General features: G+C 39.1%; 1 protein-coding gene across 2 annotated transcripts in view; it reads right to left on the bottom strand.

Moving 5' to 3' along the window:
• LOC144018603 (BMP/retinoic acid-inducible neural-specific protein 3-like) overlaps window positions 1-15,086 on the bottom strand; it is a 38,501-nt gene extending 23,415 nt beyond the window's left edge. The window contains exons 1-3 of one of the 2 annotated variants that reach the window (XM_077520954.1): window positions 15,071-15,086; window positions 11,809-12,146; window positions 434-636 (exon numbers count right to left, since the gene is read on the bottom strand). In XM_077520954.1, coding sequence (XP_077377080.1) covers window positions 434-636; window positions 11,809-12,080 — 475 coding nt within the window. In that variant the 5' untranslated portion in view covers window positions 12,081-12,146; window positions 15,071-15,086. Of the gene's footprint in view, window positions 1-433; window positions 637-11,808; window positions 12,147-12,201; window positions 12,558-15,070 lie in introns of those variants that run through there. The other variant, XM_077520945.1, reaches the window with a different exon arrangement.
• Window positions 15,087-15,313: the final 227 nt, after the last annotated feature.

Raw genomic sequence — 15,313 nt, 5'->3', positions numbered from 1 at the left:
GATAGATAGATAGATAGATAGATAGATAGATAGATAGATAGATAGCCAGAGTAATCTTGGATTAGTCCTTAAAGCATGTTTTTCTGTATGCTTTTTTGTTAGCCAAAATTAGTCTGCAGCGCATCTCGCGGTGCAATTATTCAAAATATTTAGCATTTACAAAGAGCCACTTCTGAAAAACGTTCAATAAGAGAAAATAGCAGTGATGAATATCCATTTAGGGTGGCATGCTGTTTATAATGAGAAGAATAAAAATGTACTTTTTCTCCACGCGTATTCCAACTCTGTTGTTTCTTTCACGAGCCAACAGCAAAAACAAAACAGTGGTCGACTGACAATTACATTCTTTGTTGTTGGAAAAGCGACAGATGGCAAAAAGCAGTGTCCCATGGACTGAAAAGTGAGAGATGCTGGCCCGTGTGTTTTAGCCTACCTCCCAGCGTGGCCGAGAGGAGGAGATGGGTGCCATATTTTTTTATTAGACTCTCGGTAATTGCGCGCAGGGTCGGTCGTCTTCCCAGCTGGCGGATGGTGTGCATGAATTCGGGGTCGAGGGGCAGAGCCAGACCACGACTGCCACTGAGAGCGTCTCGTTTCTCCACCGCCAGGCTGTTGACCTTCCATCGACCAAACTCCCTGCACACACACAAAAACACATCCTCACTTGGCTGCAGCCTCGTGGCATTTGTCACCTCCTAGTCACTCCATGAAGTCAATGTTGAAGAGGTCATAGTGGGTGACTGAGGGCTTTCGATTATATTGGCACTTCTATTTTGTCCGTCCAACATCTTTCGAATCCAATTAATAACAAATTGTAAGGTTTGAGTCCCTTGTTCTTCCCCGCGGGTTGCAGGAGTTTATGTATCTTTGGAATTAGCTTGCTGCTCAAACCTAATGAGTTGAAGCCGCCGTGCAATGTAATCAGTTTAACTTACACAAATCTGACACTAGATGAGGAATGTGAAGTGACAGTAATGGACACAATCTAGCCATTGGATGGCAGTCTCTGCCCCGCATGAGTTTGAGGACTTGGATTTGATTGGGGATGCAAACAATTCTTTTTCTCACTGGTTCTGCATGTATGAAAGCAGCAACTAATAAACAAATAGTGTAAATAAATCTAGAAGTGGGCAATTCCGTCTCTCCGTCGCTGACAGATGCCCACCTTTAAAGGTAGAGTATTTTTTTCTAGGCTATGCGTCATAAACTACTCACCGAAAAAGCGAGCACTTGGCCGAAAAGGTGGGCTTCTGTGGGCCACTATTGATTAAATCAATGGCGATGGTATTTTAGTGTTGTAAGTAGGGCCCAATATGCATTTTTTTGAGGCCGATTCCGATTATTGGCAAAAAAATACAGATTACTGATTAATCTGTCGATTATTTAAAAATAAACTATATATAATGCATAAAATTAACCCCTTCCCTAATTCCTTTTCAATGGGTGGCACTTGTGCACAAACTTTCACGATTAACATTCTCTGCCTGAATGGCAAGTCCATATAAAAATTTTTTTTAGGAAGTATACAAGGTTATTTTATAGATTTATGTGTCAATAATAAAACCACAACTGCTGTAAAGCATTGACCTTTTCTTTTATATATTTTTATCTTGTGTTATTTTGCACAAGTTTTGGGACTTACTAGGCTAACCTAGGACCTCGGGGATTGTATTTCGTGACATGTCATGGGGAAACGTGTGTTAAGACAAAAAAATAAAAAAATAAATAATCCTTGGATGTTTATATCTTTGAATTTTTAGTAAAGAAAGTCTTTGAATCCTTGAAATATCAACTTTATAATATAACTCAAAAGGAGAATGGCAAAATAAAAACAATAAGAAAGTGAAATAAGAAGAGAATAAACTAAAATAATAGCAACTGTAAAAACAGTAACACAAATCATGACGGCGCCGGTGCGTTTTGGCCTCTTGGGGGCAGTGAGGTGCCGTGCATCCATGGAGTACACACTTAAAGTGAGTAAAGAAGAAAGTTAAGATTGAATTCTATTAAAATAACTAGTTTTTCACACATTGGGAATTATTTGTGCCTTTGCGTAGCATTATCTCATCTGTGTGTGGATATTTGTTATTTGAAAGAAAAACACTGCCGAAGTTGATGCTAACTTCCTGTTAGCATTAGATAACTTCCTGTTAGCACTAGGCTAGCAATGTTTTAAAAACAAAGCATGTTTTTTATTTAAATATACAGTGGATGTAATTCTTAACAGTGTGTATTAAGTTTTACAGTTTACTCCAACTGCGGTGTCATTAAACAGCTTAAAGGACGTTTAGAAAAAGACAGAATGACATATGCTACACGCTTGCTAGTTGCTAATGCTAAGCAAGCAAAATGGTGCATTCAGGGTACTTTCATAGCGTTGTAAACTTTGTTTTTCTTCAATAACGTTTTAAAGGGAAAATAATCAGACATTTGGCCGATTGTTTTGGCCGATTTTTGAAGGCCAATAATCAGCCGATTAATCGGTCGGGCCCTAGTTGTAGCCTTTTTCCCTTAACAAATTGATTTTCTGGGTCACAATGCAATGATATATTGCCCAAATAAAGATAAAGCATTGGAGGATAAAGAAACACAATGTTAAGGTGAAAATTTTATACACGCATTCTCATCATCATCAACAGATTGTTAAACTGTCTGAATTCTTTGCACCAACTTTAAAGGTTGTATTTACTTTGGTCTCTACAACTGTATTACTGGAATTACAAAACTAACATGTACGGAAATAAATACGAGAGCTGGATTCAAATGGCTGTTAAAAATAGAAAATGAAGTTGTAATATAACTCCAAATAATTTTCAATGACACGAATACCATATGTTTTGCTACTGCAGCTTAGTCACTTCAAAGAGAAAGGCATCTTTTAACTCAACTCTTTGATAGCCAGTGTACAATATTCAAATTCGGTCAATTGTGCCTTCAAAGTTTAAATATCTCTTCAGAACTTTGGGGGCAAAAATTGAATTAAATTAAAATGTTGCTTACTTTAAAAGTAATGCAGGATATAAAACTATACAATGTTGCGCAAAATGAAGCCTAAATAATGGAATGAAGTCATTTACGCTACTGCACAGTTTCTAAGGCAACCAATCTGTAACTTAAGGCTTCTTTTTGAATCCCTTAAACTCCTTTGAACAAAATGATTGATTTTCTTGGGTTTTATCTCTTCCAGTCGAGCATGGGCTGATGAGACGCAGGTAAATTAGCATGCAGTCATCATTCAGCATCAAAAGTGAGACCCTGCCTCCATTTTCCAGCTCAACGTTGATTACAAAGTGCTGCTGTGATTGTGGGAACGTGGCAGAGTAAAAATTTTTTAGTCTGTCTCGTCAACAAATCATGCTTAGACTGAACGTTTCTAATGGAGTGGGGCGGACCACTCCAGAAGGCAAAATCGATTAGTTGTATCAGTCGGTCCAAAAGGACACATTCTGAAATGATTATTAGATCATGGGTTGTTCGCTTGTAAGATATAAAATCTACTTGAGTCGAGATAAAAAGCACGAGTCCAATTAGTAAAAGTGTCATGAGAAGAACACTTTATAATGGTGTTCTCAGAGGATAATTATATCTTGAAAATGTGTCTTTGGAGGGGCAACAAGGCCAAACCATTGGCTTGCATTGGAATGAGATCACCGGAATTACTGATGAATCCAACTTTGGCATTTATGGGAGAGGCAAGAAGCAAGGTGCCCCTGTACAGAATGAACAAAATGCCAATTAAATGAAAAATACTGCAGAGACGAGCTACACACACTTGTTTACTTCTTCGATCAGGATCGTTCGGCACATGCCTCAAAGCTACAGCTAAAACGACATCAAGGCCAAAGAAAACGGAATACCTCTTAGCCAAAGCCCTCAACCTCATTTAAACAGTGAAGAGAGTTTAGCATACAACTTTAGGGTGTTGAAATCATTCAAATAAAACGGCTCGTTAAGTTTGGCCCATTTCAGCTAAAGAGCATTTGTTAATTGAACCAAAATGAGATAGGCGGACGTTGAAAATATATCTGTTTTCAAAGAGGCAACTTTTGCAATAAAATGATGGTCTTGAGAGAGAAACAAAAAACACCTAGACTGTTTCTGAATATTGTTCGTCTAAGTCATTTTAACTGCAAAATATCAATAAATAATATAAATGAGCTCTTTTTTTTGTTTCGTTTTTTTTCTGTCAGTGTAGATTCTGAGTCATCCAAGTGATGGTATTCCGCAAACTGAATCTAGATAAAAGGAATCTTGTTTGTCGAATTTATGTTTTTCTGGTCTTCTGAACATTTGAACATAATTGCGGCAATTATGCTGTTAGGCTAACAATTTAACAACAGCAGTTTGGGGACTGAACAATTTCACATCTTAGTCTTGGCAGTCCATGACAAACATTTGGAAACAGGTATGAAAGTTAGCGTGACCAGATGTCACATTTTCACCGGGATAGTCCTGATTTTGAGCCTAGGGTCCTAACCTGGTCTGAGAATTGTGTGTGTTTTGCCGGATTATTGCTCACTCTTTCGCTGTGCTTCTCCACAGCCCAAGGGGGGCTTGGCGTGTCGTGATTCTCGATGCATTCTCGTTGCTTTTAGTTTAGTCAAGTTATGTTAATAGCTAAAACCTTATTTGTGTCTGCGTTTTGGAATCCAACCCCTTCAGCACACAACATACTCACCCAAGTCAAAATGGAGTTTTTATTCTTTTAAAGTTCCCAACTCAAAAGTGTTGTTTGCAAAAAACGCAAAACATGGCCACGCTCTCATATGACACATTCAATTCTTCTGTCATGGAACGGGGGTGTTGCTGCGTGTTGCGCCACTCATGATAATGAATTTGACAAAGCGCTTCCAAAGAACTGCTCATTTACTGTGTCTCATAGTGACACATTAATCCCACAATTCTTTTTGTCAATCCAAATATTCCCTGAGTCAGCTATAAAACGACACCATTTTGCTAGGAGGACAATCAATTGGTGCATTTTAGCGTGTTTAGCCTCTCTGTGTAAACTGAAATTGCTTTGGCGATGTTGTTGTCCATACGTCAATCTTCAATGGCACAAAAACTCCCATTTTAAAGAAATCATGTCAAAAAATACCCCCAGTCAGTGTTTCACGATCAGCTACAACTCATTGAGTCAAATCAGTGAACAAGCTATGTTGGCTGTAATTGGGGATTGTGCGTGTACCCCCCCGGGGACACACGAACATCCCAGTCTTTCTGCTCCCCTCTCTCGATTCACGACAGGATTTCCACATGTGTACACAGAGTGTCATGAGTGTCGGGAAGGTTTGAAAATATGATAATGCTGCAACTAAGCTAGTCTCATTATGCGCTTCTTGGACACGAATGTCAGTGAATGAAATCTGTTATTGTACTGTATTCCACTCCCACAGTGCCACGAGCTGCTTGCGCTGTGTAACGCTCTCTCCTTCTGGGGAGGCAATCACTGCCACGGGGAAAGCTGCTCAGCAGAGAAATAATTGGGCAACCGGGACAATGTGGAGTATATGCCATTACGGCCGATCATCATAACGAGCGGACGGACTCAGTGTCCACCTCTGATGGACGGACAGATGGGCGTTGAAACCCTTACCCATTTTTATTTGATTTGATTTGATGTGATTTTTTTGCTGCCAGCAATTCCATCAGTAGGCACATATGGCAAGCATAGAATTGTTTGCTAAGGAATGTACTCCGCCCTGAACATGACAGATTATTACATGCACTGTGAGCAATCAATTGTGATGAAAACAACTCAGTGGAGAGAGAAAAAGGTGAAACGGGGGGAACATCCAAACAGCAAATATACAACGTAATCGCTAGCTGCCGAATGAATGGCAAGCACAACACGTCAGGCTCGGTAAATTGTACATCACAGAGGTCAAGAAAGGTAGCGGAGCGATGTTAGCCCCAAGGTAGCTTCATATTGGACACTCAGTCAGGCAAAATCCATAGCGATCCCTTTGGGTAAATAAAATATACACTGAAGGACTCCATAAGGATAATTTGGACTCCGAGGAACCTTTTCTAGGTATAAAAGTCAAGTGTCAATAGAACCAGAACAGTACCGTTGAGGATCCCGCCCAGGTATAATTCTTGAGAGTGCTTCTCTCTCTTTATGATTAAACAGACATGAGCTCTTTTTCTAATGCAATAAACTGGAACAAACTTCAAATTATTAAGTTACTTTTGAGTTGGAGTGTTGATATGTTTCAGATCACGAATCTCACAAAAGTTTGGGGAATTAGTTTCCCAGGTGAGTCTAATTCACAGGTGGCAAATTCAAGGCCCGGGGGCCAGATCTGGCCTGCGAAACCGATTTTTGTGGCCCACAAAGGCAAATCATGTGTTTCACTTTCATTGCAAATTGACTTCACTTTTAACGTGTGTAAGATGTGAGATATTGCAAGCATTTTTGTTCCCGATACCTCCTTTAAAATAAATGGAAAATAGTTACATTAAAAAAAAAAAAAAAAAAAAATTCTGATTTCAAAACTAGTTATCCATCAATTTGGTGTGTATATCTGGTAGCATTAGGCGATCATACATTTATATCAGTTGCCATAACTACACCATAAATATGATGTGGCCCACAACACAAATGAGTAGTGCTATCACTATCAATTATTTTTAGAATCGATCAATTGATTGATTATTTAATCGATTAATCGACTAATTTGATTCATTTTAATTTTGTATCTAAAGTGTATTACAATAGCATTTTTCTCCCTGATTACTGTTTATTAACCAGTGATTGCTGTTTATTTCATAATTGTGGGAATGCTGAAGCATTGTTATTGTGATTTTTATTCTACACACTTTTTTTGCCGTGTAACAACTCCCACACAATACTTCCTATTTACACTGTTCAAATTTCAGCTTGCTTCAAAAATTCACGTCTCCTGGGGTATATCTCGTCTGATTCCACACTGCTTACAGCAGGGGTCTCCAAGTTGGGTCCTCGAGAGCCCCTATCCAGCCTGTTTTCCATGCCTCCGTACTTCTGCACAGCTGAATCTAATGATCAGCTAATCAGCAAGCTTTGCAGAAGCCTGATAACGATCCTGATCATGAATCAGGTGTGTTAGTGGAGAGAAATATGGAAAACAGGCTGGATAGGGGCTCTCGAGGACCCAACTTGGAGACCCCTGCTTTACAGTTTTGCACAATTTAACGTTAAATATAAACTTTTCCCCATTCATTTTCAATGGGACAGAACTTTTTCTAAGTATCACTTTCCACACCCACTTCCATACATATTGATCTTCTACTATGCTGCCGGTTCAGTCATTGTTTTCCAAAGTAAAAACAGATGTTTGCAAATGTGTTATTTTGTTTAAACACAAAAGATAATCAGTCTTCTTTCATAAGGGGCGACAGAAATCAATAATCAATTACTGTTGATATGCTGAAATCAGAGGATTTGGTCAATTTCAAATTTAAAAAAATGGCTCTAAACAACTGCTCGATTATTAAAATAGTTGTCGATTAATTTGATAATTGATTACTTGTCGATTAATCAATTAATTTTGACAGCTCTAAAAATTAGTTCGACACCCCTGGCTCTAATTAATAGAAAATTAATCAGGGCTGTTGTTCCACCTTATTAGGCAAATCACAGTTTATGCATAATGTCAAAAAAAAAAATCTCTCTCTGCTGATGAACAGCATGGAATGCTGAATGTTTTATGTCTTGTGAAAATTGTGGACATTTCGAGAAAATCATTGCTGTTAAATAATTTGTGTGTGGCTCAGAAAGCGTATTAAGGACGGTTTCTGTTGGTTTAAGGCATCATGCTATGAGAGCAGCCGTTTTAAATCCGCTGATGAGTGTGAAGCAGGTATTCAAAAGCTGCGTGTCACTGGAGTCGCAAGAAGCTCTCATTGTAAAGACAAAGCTGTATTTCAGCCACCCCTAATCCCTAATTCACAAGGAGAAATGTTTGCAGGGCTCCCAGACACATGAAAACTCATTTCCAAAGAGTTTCAATAACAGATGACCGTCATGCTATTTTGGATGTTGGAGATGCACAGAGCTCGGAATTATTTGATGGATGGCAACCATGTCTTTGATGTTCTCATGCTAGTCTGTTTCCTGGCTACTTTTGATTGGGGTCAAACATAAGGCCCGCGGGCCGGATCAGGCCCGCTAATGAGTTAATCTGGCCCGCAAGATGTTTTTGTAAAGTGAAAAAAAAAAAAAAAAAAGGTAATGTCGGACTAATTAATCAGCCGGCCACAATCAAAGCATATAAATTCGTAATTTCACAAGCAGTCCTCAAATGAGCAATGCAACTTGTACGGGGAATCGTCATTATTTTACACACAACTTAAACTACGGGTTGTTTAAATATTTTTATTTATCTTTTTTTGTAATCATACACCGACATAAACGTGTTAAATACGACACAAATTCAATTACTGGTAACACAAATAGATATGACAAGGATTAACATCCTTATATCATCATTAACTGTGCCACGCAATGCATTCTGGTAACAATATATATGCAAAACAGATCGATTTAACATGTCCGGAACATATACCGGCAAAGTGTTGCCGCATTCGTGTTATTTTTCTGAACAATATGATTACAGTTGAGCTCCGTAATTTAGGGCTGGTCCACGAAAATCTGCGAATAAATGACAGCAATTGTTTTAAAGTTATATACCGTTATTTTCCCAATGTGGCCCACTTGATAATATATTTTCCTCCATGTGGCCCATGAGCTAACATGAGTTTGACGCCCCTATTTTAGACCATGAAAACGGCCAAAGAAGGAATAACAGTCGTCTGGGTCTGGGAATTGTGGTCCGTTTACTATCGCTGAGAAGGTGGCAGCCAATAAAAAAGTATCTCCAGATGACGTCGCTCCAAAGCGACAGCCGTGCTTGCTGCTTATGTGTTTGGAACACGGACGCTGACTTATACAGTATATCATACATAAGTCTCTGTCACACTCAACCAGAAACACAACATGATGGTATCAGTGTTCATCTTATTTGCTTCATACATGAAAAATACTTAAATTAAAAAAAATACATGACAAACAATGTATATATATATATATATATATATATATATATATATATATATATATATATATATATATATATATATATATATATATATATATATTAGGGGTGTGAATTGCCTAGTACCTGACGATTCGATTCGTATCACGATTCACAGGTCACGATTCGATTCGATACCGATTAATCCCGATACGAATGGTCACGATTCGATACCGATTAATCCCGATACGAATTTATAAGTCGATTGTTGCGATTTTTTTCCATTCAAATTTAGAAAATACTATCAGTAAATTTGTACATGTACACTGTAAGATTTGTATGAATATATTTATCTGAAACTTGAGGCTTATAACCGTGAGCCACTGTACACAAACAGTTTGCAATCTGTTTCACATTTGAACAGCATTAAAATAAAAATATTAAGGCTTAATGTGCCGTTCATTTAACATTCTTCCATGCTCAAGGTGTGAATCCTAAAAAAAAAAAAAAAAAAAAAAAAAAAAAAATCGATTCTGCCGATTATGAATCGATTCGAGAATCGCGCGATGTAGTATCGCGATATATCGCCGAATCGATTTTTTTAACACCCCTAATATATATATATATATATATATATATATATATATATATATATTTATTTATTTTTAATTTATTTATTTATTTATTTATTTTTACTTTTTTTTATTATTATTAATTAATTGCAGATTTGTTTTGGAAAACCAAACTAAAAGTGATAACATTAAACACTAAAATAAAATGGAGTAACAACCTATTTTTTCTAAAACTAATGAAAATGCCAAAACTATTATAATCCTGTCGTGTCACTCCGACATCTCTCCTTGCATGCATACATGTGTATGTTTGGTTGTGTGTGCTCTGCAGCACAAATTATATACAGCAGCGTGGAAGTAGAATTTTGCCTTGAGTGATAATTATCAGTATATTCAAAAATTAATAAATAAATACAACTTGAAAAATGTCCCAGGAGATTGCATAGTGATTTTTTTTTTTTTTTTTGTGCTGAAATAATGGGGAGTGATATGGTAGGCCTTCAAAATGCCTGAAGGTGTCAAAACGACCTCTGCAAAATGTGTTGAATTTCATACTGGCTATTTTGTGTCACAGTTAAATAAAGAAGAAAGAACAGAGCCTTCCGCGGTAAAACAATTCTCATGCAAGACAACGCATCATCCCACGCTGCACAAATTACCACTGACGCTTTAGCTGCTATGGGTATAATGCAAGACAATCTCATGGTGTGGCCACATGCAAGTCCTCATTTCATCCCTTGACCTCAACCTTATTGAGAACCTGTGGAGCAAAATTAATTATTAATTATCTGTAAATAAAACTACAGATTTTTGTCAGCCCCCTCCACTATTTGTTTTAGTTAAATAATAATTTGGAGCACTGTACTTTGTTGCCTGAACTAAATATATATATATATATATATATATATATATATATATATATATACTATTGTCATTGTGGTTGTTGAAATATTCACTGTAGATTGCACATGCCAAATGATTTTAAACAGAGTCTAATGCAAGACACAAATGCAACATCATTGCTTTCAATTTGTAGGCTAATCAGGTGATTCATTTGCTGTTCAATGACTTTTGGTTTAAAATACAGAAACAGCAACGGCCATGTTATTCCATCAACATGCCAGCAACAGCGTCAGAAGAAAATTAGCATTGACCAATAATGCTAATTCTGACCTTTCAGGCAATTTCAATTGTCAATGATGTCAATGATAATATCTACTAGATATAGTTTCCAATTAGGGCTGTTTGATACCACGTTTTTCAGAATAATATCAGTACTTAACTCTTAAGTAGTCACTGATACTGATACCACTAGTACTTTGGATACATAAAAAAATAAGTAAATAACAGGTGATTTTATAGAAAGCCCATGAAATTAACGGTTATAATTGTCTATTTTTCTATTTTGTAACTTCTAGTTTCTGATTGTAAAACAGCCACGATAGCAGGGCCGATTTTGGTATCAGCTGTCGTTGTGAGTACCGATACATTGAAATATGGCTTGGTGTTGCCCCGATACTGAAACCTGGTATCAGTACTCGGCCATCCCTTTTTCCAAATGGAAGACAATCAATTGCCTTCCATATGAATGGAAAACAATTTGAATGGGCCAAAGCATGCAAAGCTTTACGAGTCATCCTCTTAATGCTACATTCTGATACAGTAAAGCCATTGAAAGAAAAACACAAAACACCGTTTTCAGGCAAAGTGGTAAGTTCCAAAAACACTTGGCATGGGCAGGTGCGAGATTTGCCATGAAAAGAAAAAAAAAAAAACATCTGCCAGTTGGTTGGTAACCAAGCTTTGCCGAACAGCAGCTGGGTAAGAAACTGAACCGTTATCTCGTCGTCCCTGAATTCATGTCCACAAGTTTGTTGTGTGCATCGTGATCACAGCATGTGGCGTGAGCGAATATTTCTTCCAGCTCCTTTTCAGTCCGAATATGTAAAGGCAGCTTGGCTGAATTTCACATATCTCAATGTTGGCAGGTGTGATACCTGCGAGGGCAATCCTGAGAGTGGGCAGGCTTTCAGTTCATCTCGACAGCAGCTGCCTTCACTGATTAATTCCACTCTGGTTTTCAGTGCCATGTTAGGTGAGATGAGAAATCGCAAGCACACACAGTGCACTGCCCCCAAAAAGCATCAATTATATATCCGTTTCGCGATATAATACACACATGGAACATACTCGCTCTCTCACACACAAGCACACCTCACCTGTAGATCTTGTATCTGGTGCTAAAGCCCTGCTGGTGCCTCTCCGCAGCCTCGGTGAACTCCAACGACTGGTGGAAGGGTCCTTTATCCGACAGGAGCCATGCTAGCGAGCCACCGAGTGAGCCGCCGGCCGGCCCGGCGGCTGCGTCTCCGGTGGCAGCGACCCGCGGGGTCCAGCAGCAGCAGAAGCAGAAGCAGAAAAGCCAGAGGCCGACAGCCGCGCTCGTCCATAGCAGAGACAGCCGCTTATGACTGATTCTCTGACGGCTCATGCTTCACCCAACGACACCTCATTCTCTCCGGACTGGGAGGGTTGAGCACAAGACTTTGCTGAGAATCTTAAAAAAAAAAAAAACAGAAAACAAAAGAATTGAAGTGTTTCGTTGGACTCACCTGACTTTGCGAAGGGGACCAAATGATGGACTCTTTAGGAAGTGAAAGCTGTTCCCTGCATTGAAATCGCAGTGAGTTCTTTCTTTTCAACTTGAATCTGTTGTTGAGCAACTTTATGACAAAGATGCAGACCCCCGGTATCCGCGCATCCAAACGAGATCCAAACAGCCGATGTCTTCATCCCCACATGAATCTCACATAGCATTAAACGCTGTTGTTCAAACTCTTGTTTCCCCCACTCCTCCTATTTTCATGCAAAATTCTGCGCGCACACTGCTGCAGCAGCTGTTCTCCTCTTCCTCCTCCTCTTCCTCCCTGTGCTGTGTGAGCTGCTTGGTGAATGAGCGGCTGCTTCGACACAGAGAGCTTTTTCTCTTTACCCCCCCCCCCCCCCCCCTTTCCTCCATCCACCACCACCTCTCTCCGAGCCAGTGAGGGAGAGGGTGATGTGTACAGTCTCAGTGGATTGCAGTTCTAAGGACAGCAGGATGATAAGCATCAGGAATGCTTCTATCAGTCAGCACCACCTTCACGTGATTCATCCTCTATTATTTGGGATCACAGCATGTTCCACAGGTTTATAAATGTGTTAAAATGAGTCCTGTAATAGGCTCATTATCTCCCCTATTTTTTTTCTCCATTTTATTGTCCTGTGCCGCTGCTTTCCAGCTGAGGGCTTGCATGACTAAAGACACCTCATATGAAGATGACATGCACATCGCTGGATTTACCGCTCAGAGTAATTACCGGTCATTATCAGACAGCCGGTTTCTTGATACAGTCAAGTTAATCAGCACATTTAGTTTGGCACCTCCACGCTCAATGATTTCTTGAAAATCTCCATCTTGTCTTCATCTTTTAAGAAAAACGTCAGTCTCTAAAAAGGCTATTATCAAACCTCAAACTGTACCCCCACCCAAGATGGTGATGCGTGAGACAGGAGCAGGTGTGCATGCAGATATTTTCTACCTTTCTTGTAGCAACATCAGTTGACAAATCTTTTAAACGTGGAAGCTTAAAGATATATTGTAAGGTAAGCTGCCATGCACTTGCAAATGAGAGCGGAAGAGACCGCTGGGACATACACTCAGGGGAAAAGTATTGGGACGGCTTCACATTACACTGACAGGAGCTTTTATGAAATTCTGACTAGGTTACATATACATTAAACCCCTCTGCCCTGCCACAAATCACAAAAATCTGCAAGTATGGTAAAATCCCGTGTATAATACGCACCTGTCTATAACACGCACCCCTCAAAATCACCCTTAAAAAGTTGTTTGTTTGTTTTGTTTTTTGTCCATACTTGTGTATAACACGGTCCCTTGATTTGCCGGTATCCAGTGGTGAGCGGTGACTTTTTCGAGTGGACATGCTGAAGTGGGACATATGCGAGCGCCTGCAAGGGCACGAGGTGAAAATTTTTGGGGTATTTTTATTATTAATTTCAATATTAAATATTATTTTATACCACTGTGTAGGTATAAAATTAAAGCAGAAATATTCAGGACTGACGCAGGTTGATACGCACACACTGTAATGTAACCAGCTCCGTGGTGAGTGAAACGACAAAATCACAATTTGCCAATGGGGGATATGCCACGGAAGAGGCGGGACGTGATTTTGCACATCAGTTTATTTCCGGTCCGGGTTGCGAACGCGCAACCCAGGGGCACAAAGTCGGAAGCACAAGTATTTTTGACGCAGCCCACACGTTGCAAACTAAACCGGAAACAAACTGTTGTGCAAAAAACAGTCCCGCCTCTTCCGTGGCATATACTCCATTGGTTGGAATTTACAGTATTTGGAACTGGCTCGTGCTCATGATGTGGGCTCAACCCAGGAGAAGGAAAAAAGTGACATCCAGAAGAGCCGCAAGAGGTTTCAATCAACAATAACGTTTTCTCGTCTGTAACTGCAACTAGCCACTGATGTTTCTCGTACGTCCTTTCTTGAAAGTGAGGAACGAAATTCTTCCCCGTTTTAGTGATGACTACTCCAGTAGGACGACCACTTGAAATTATATTTTTGCTGAAGCATTCCTGGAGCTCGTCGGAGGACCGCACAGCACAGCCGAGAACGGTGAAGCTTCCTCTGGCATGAAATCTGGCATTTACCGGACCTCTATCTCCGGGACGCAAAGCCACTGACTGCTAGCCAAGTAAGCTAATTATGCGCATGCGCGTTGTCAGGCATGCAGCTAGACTGTCAGCCTTTTTGCCATTCAAAAGCGAACATACAAGAAACAACCTCTCAGACCAGCACAACTTTATTTCTCACTACACGTGTGCGGAAGGTGTTGGCCTTCCGGTTTACAAAGCGGAGCTTCCGCTTGCGAGAGACCCGTTTATCGCGATGGTTCGTGCGTGTCAACTATCCGCTGTTGGCCTTCCAAGAAAAAATAAATAAATCTCCGCTGTCGGCTTTCCACATCTCCGCAAGGAAAACTGGACAAATTACACAGGAATTTAAGACCAAAGCAGTAGAACTAAGGTATTGTATAACTATAGTTTTTTTCCATGATTTTATTGAAGTGCTGAAGGGGCATGTGGGCATGCACCGCATTAATAGCTTCTTATGATGAGTGAATAATTGAATGAATAAAGATTCAAAACATACCAGTAAAGTGTGAACGCTTTTAAATCCAGTAAAAAAAAAAAAAAAATCCCATTCCTATGATTAACGTCTTTCAAAGTATTTTTAGAGTCATGTCTTCAAATATCTTGTTTGAACATACAGACATAAACACATCACAAATATAAAGTACAAGTTGCAGTTAAAAAAAAAAAAGGAGAAAAGAAAAAAAAAATCATCAATAGTATCATAATTTACATGTTCAAAATGGGTAAGAAGAAGTACAAAAACTTACCGAGTACTTGCATTATAATAATATTGTGTTGCCTTCACGGCTTTTTTGACGTAAATAAGTTTATTGCTTTAAATTATAATGTTAAATATATATATACATGTTCATTATATAAAAAGGATTTTTGTTTGGATGGTAATTAACAATTTTACTTATGTCAGAAGGAAAAATACTATCGTTTAACATACTTCCGGTTTCTAATGTCGCATTTCCGGTTTTCGATGACGTACTTCCGGGACGCCATCT

Source organism: Festucalex cinctus, chromosome 1, assembly GCF_051991245.1.
Source record: "Festucalex cinctus isolate MCC-2025b chromosome 1, RoL_Fcin_1.0, whole genome shotgun sequence".
Lineage (NCBI taxonomy): Eukaryota > Metazoa > Chordata > Actinopteri > Syngnathiformes > Syngnathidae > Festucalex > Festucalex cinctus.
Note: the sequence above shows the minus strand (reverse complement) of the source record. Positions and strands in the feature narration are given on the sequence as shown.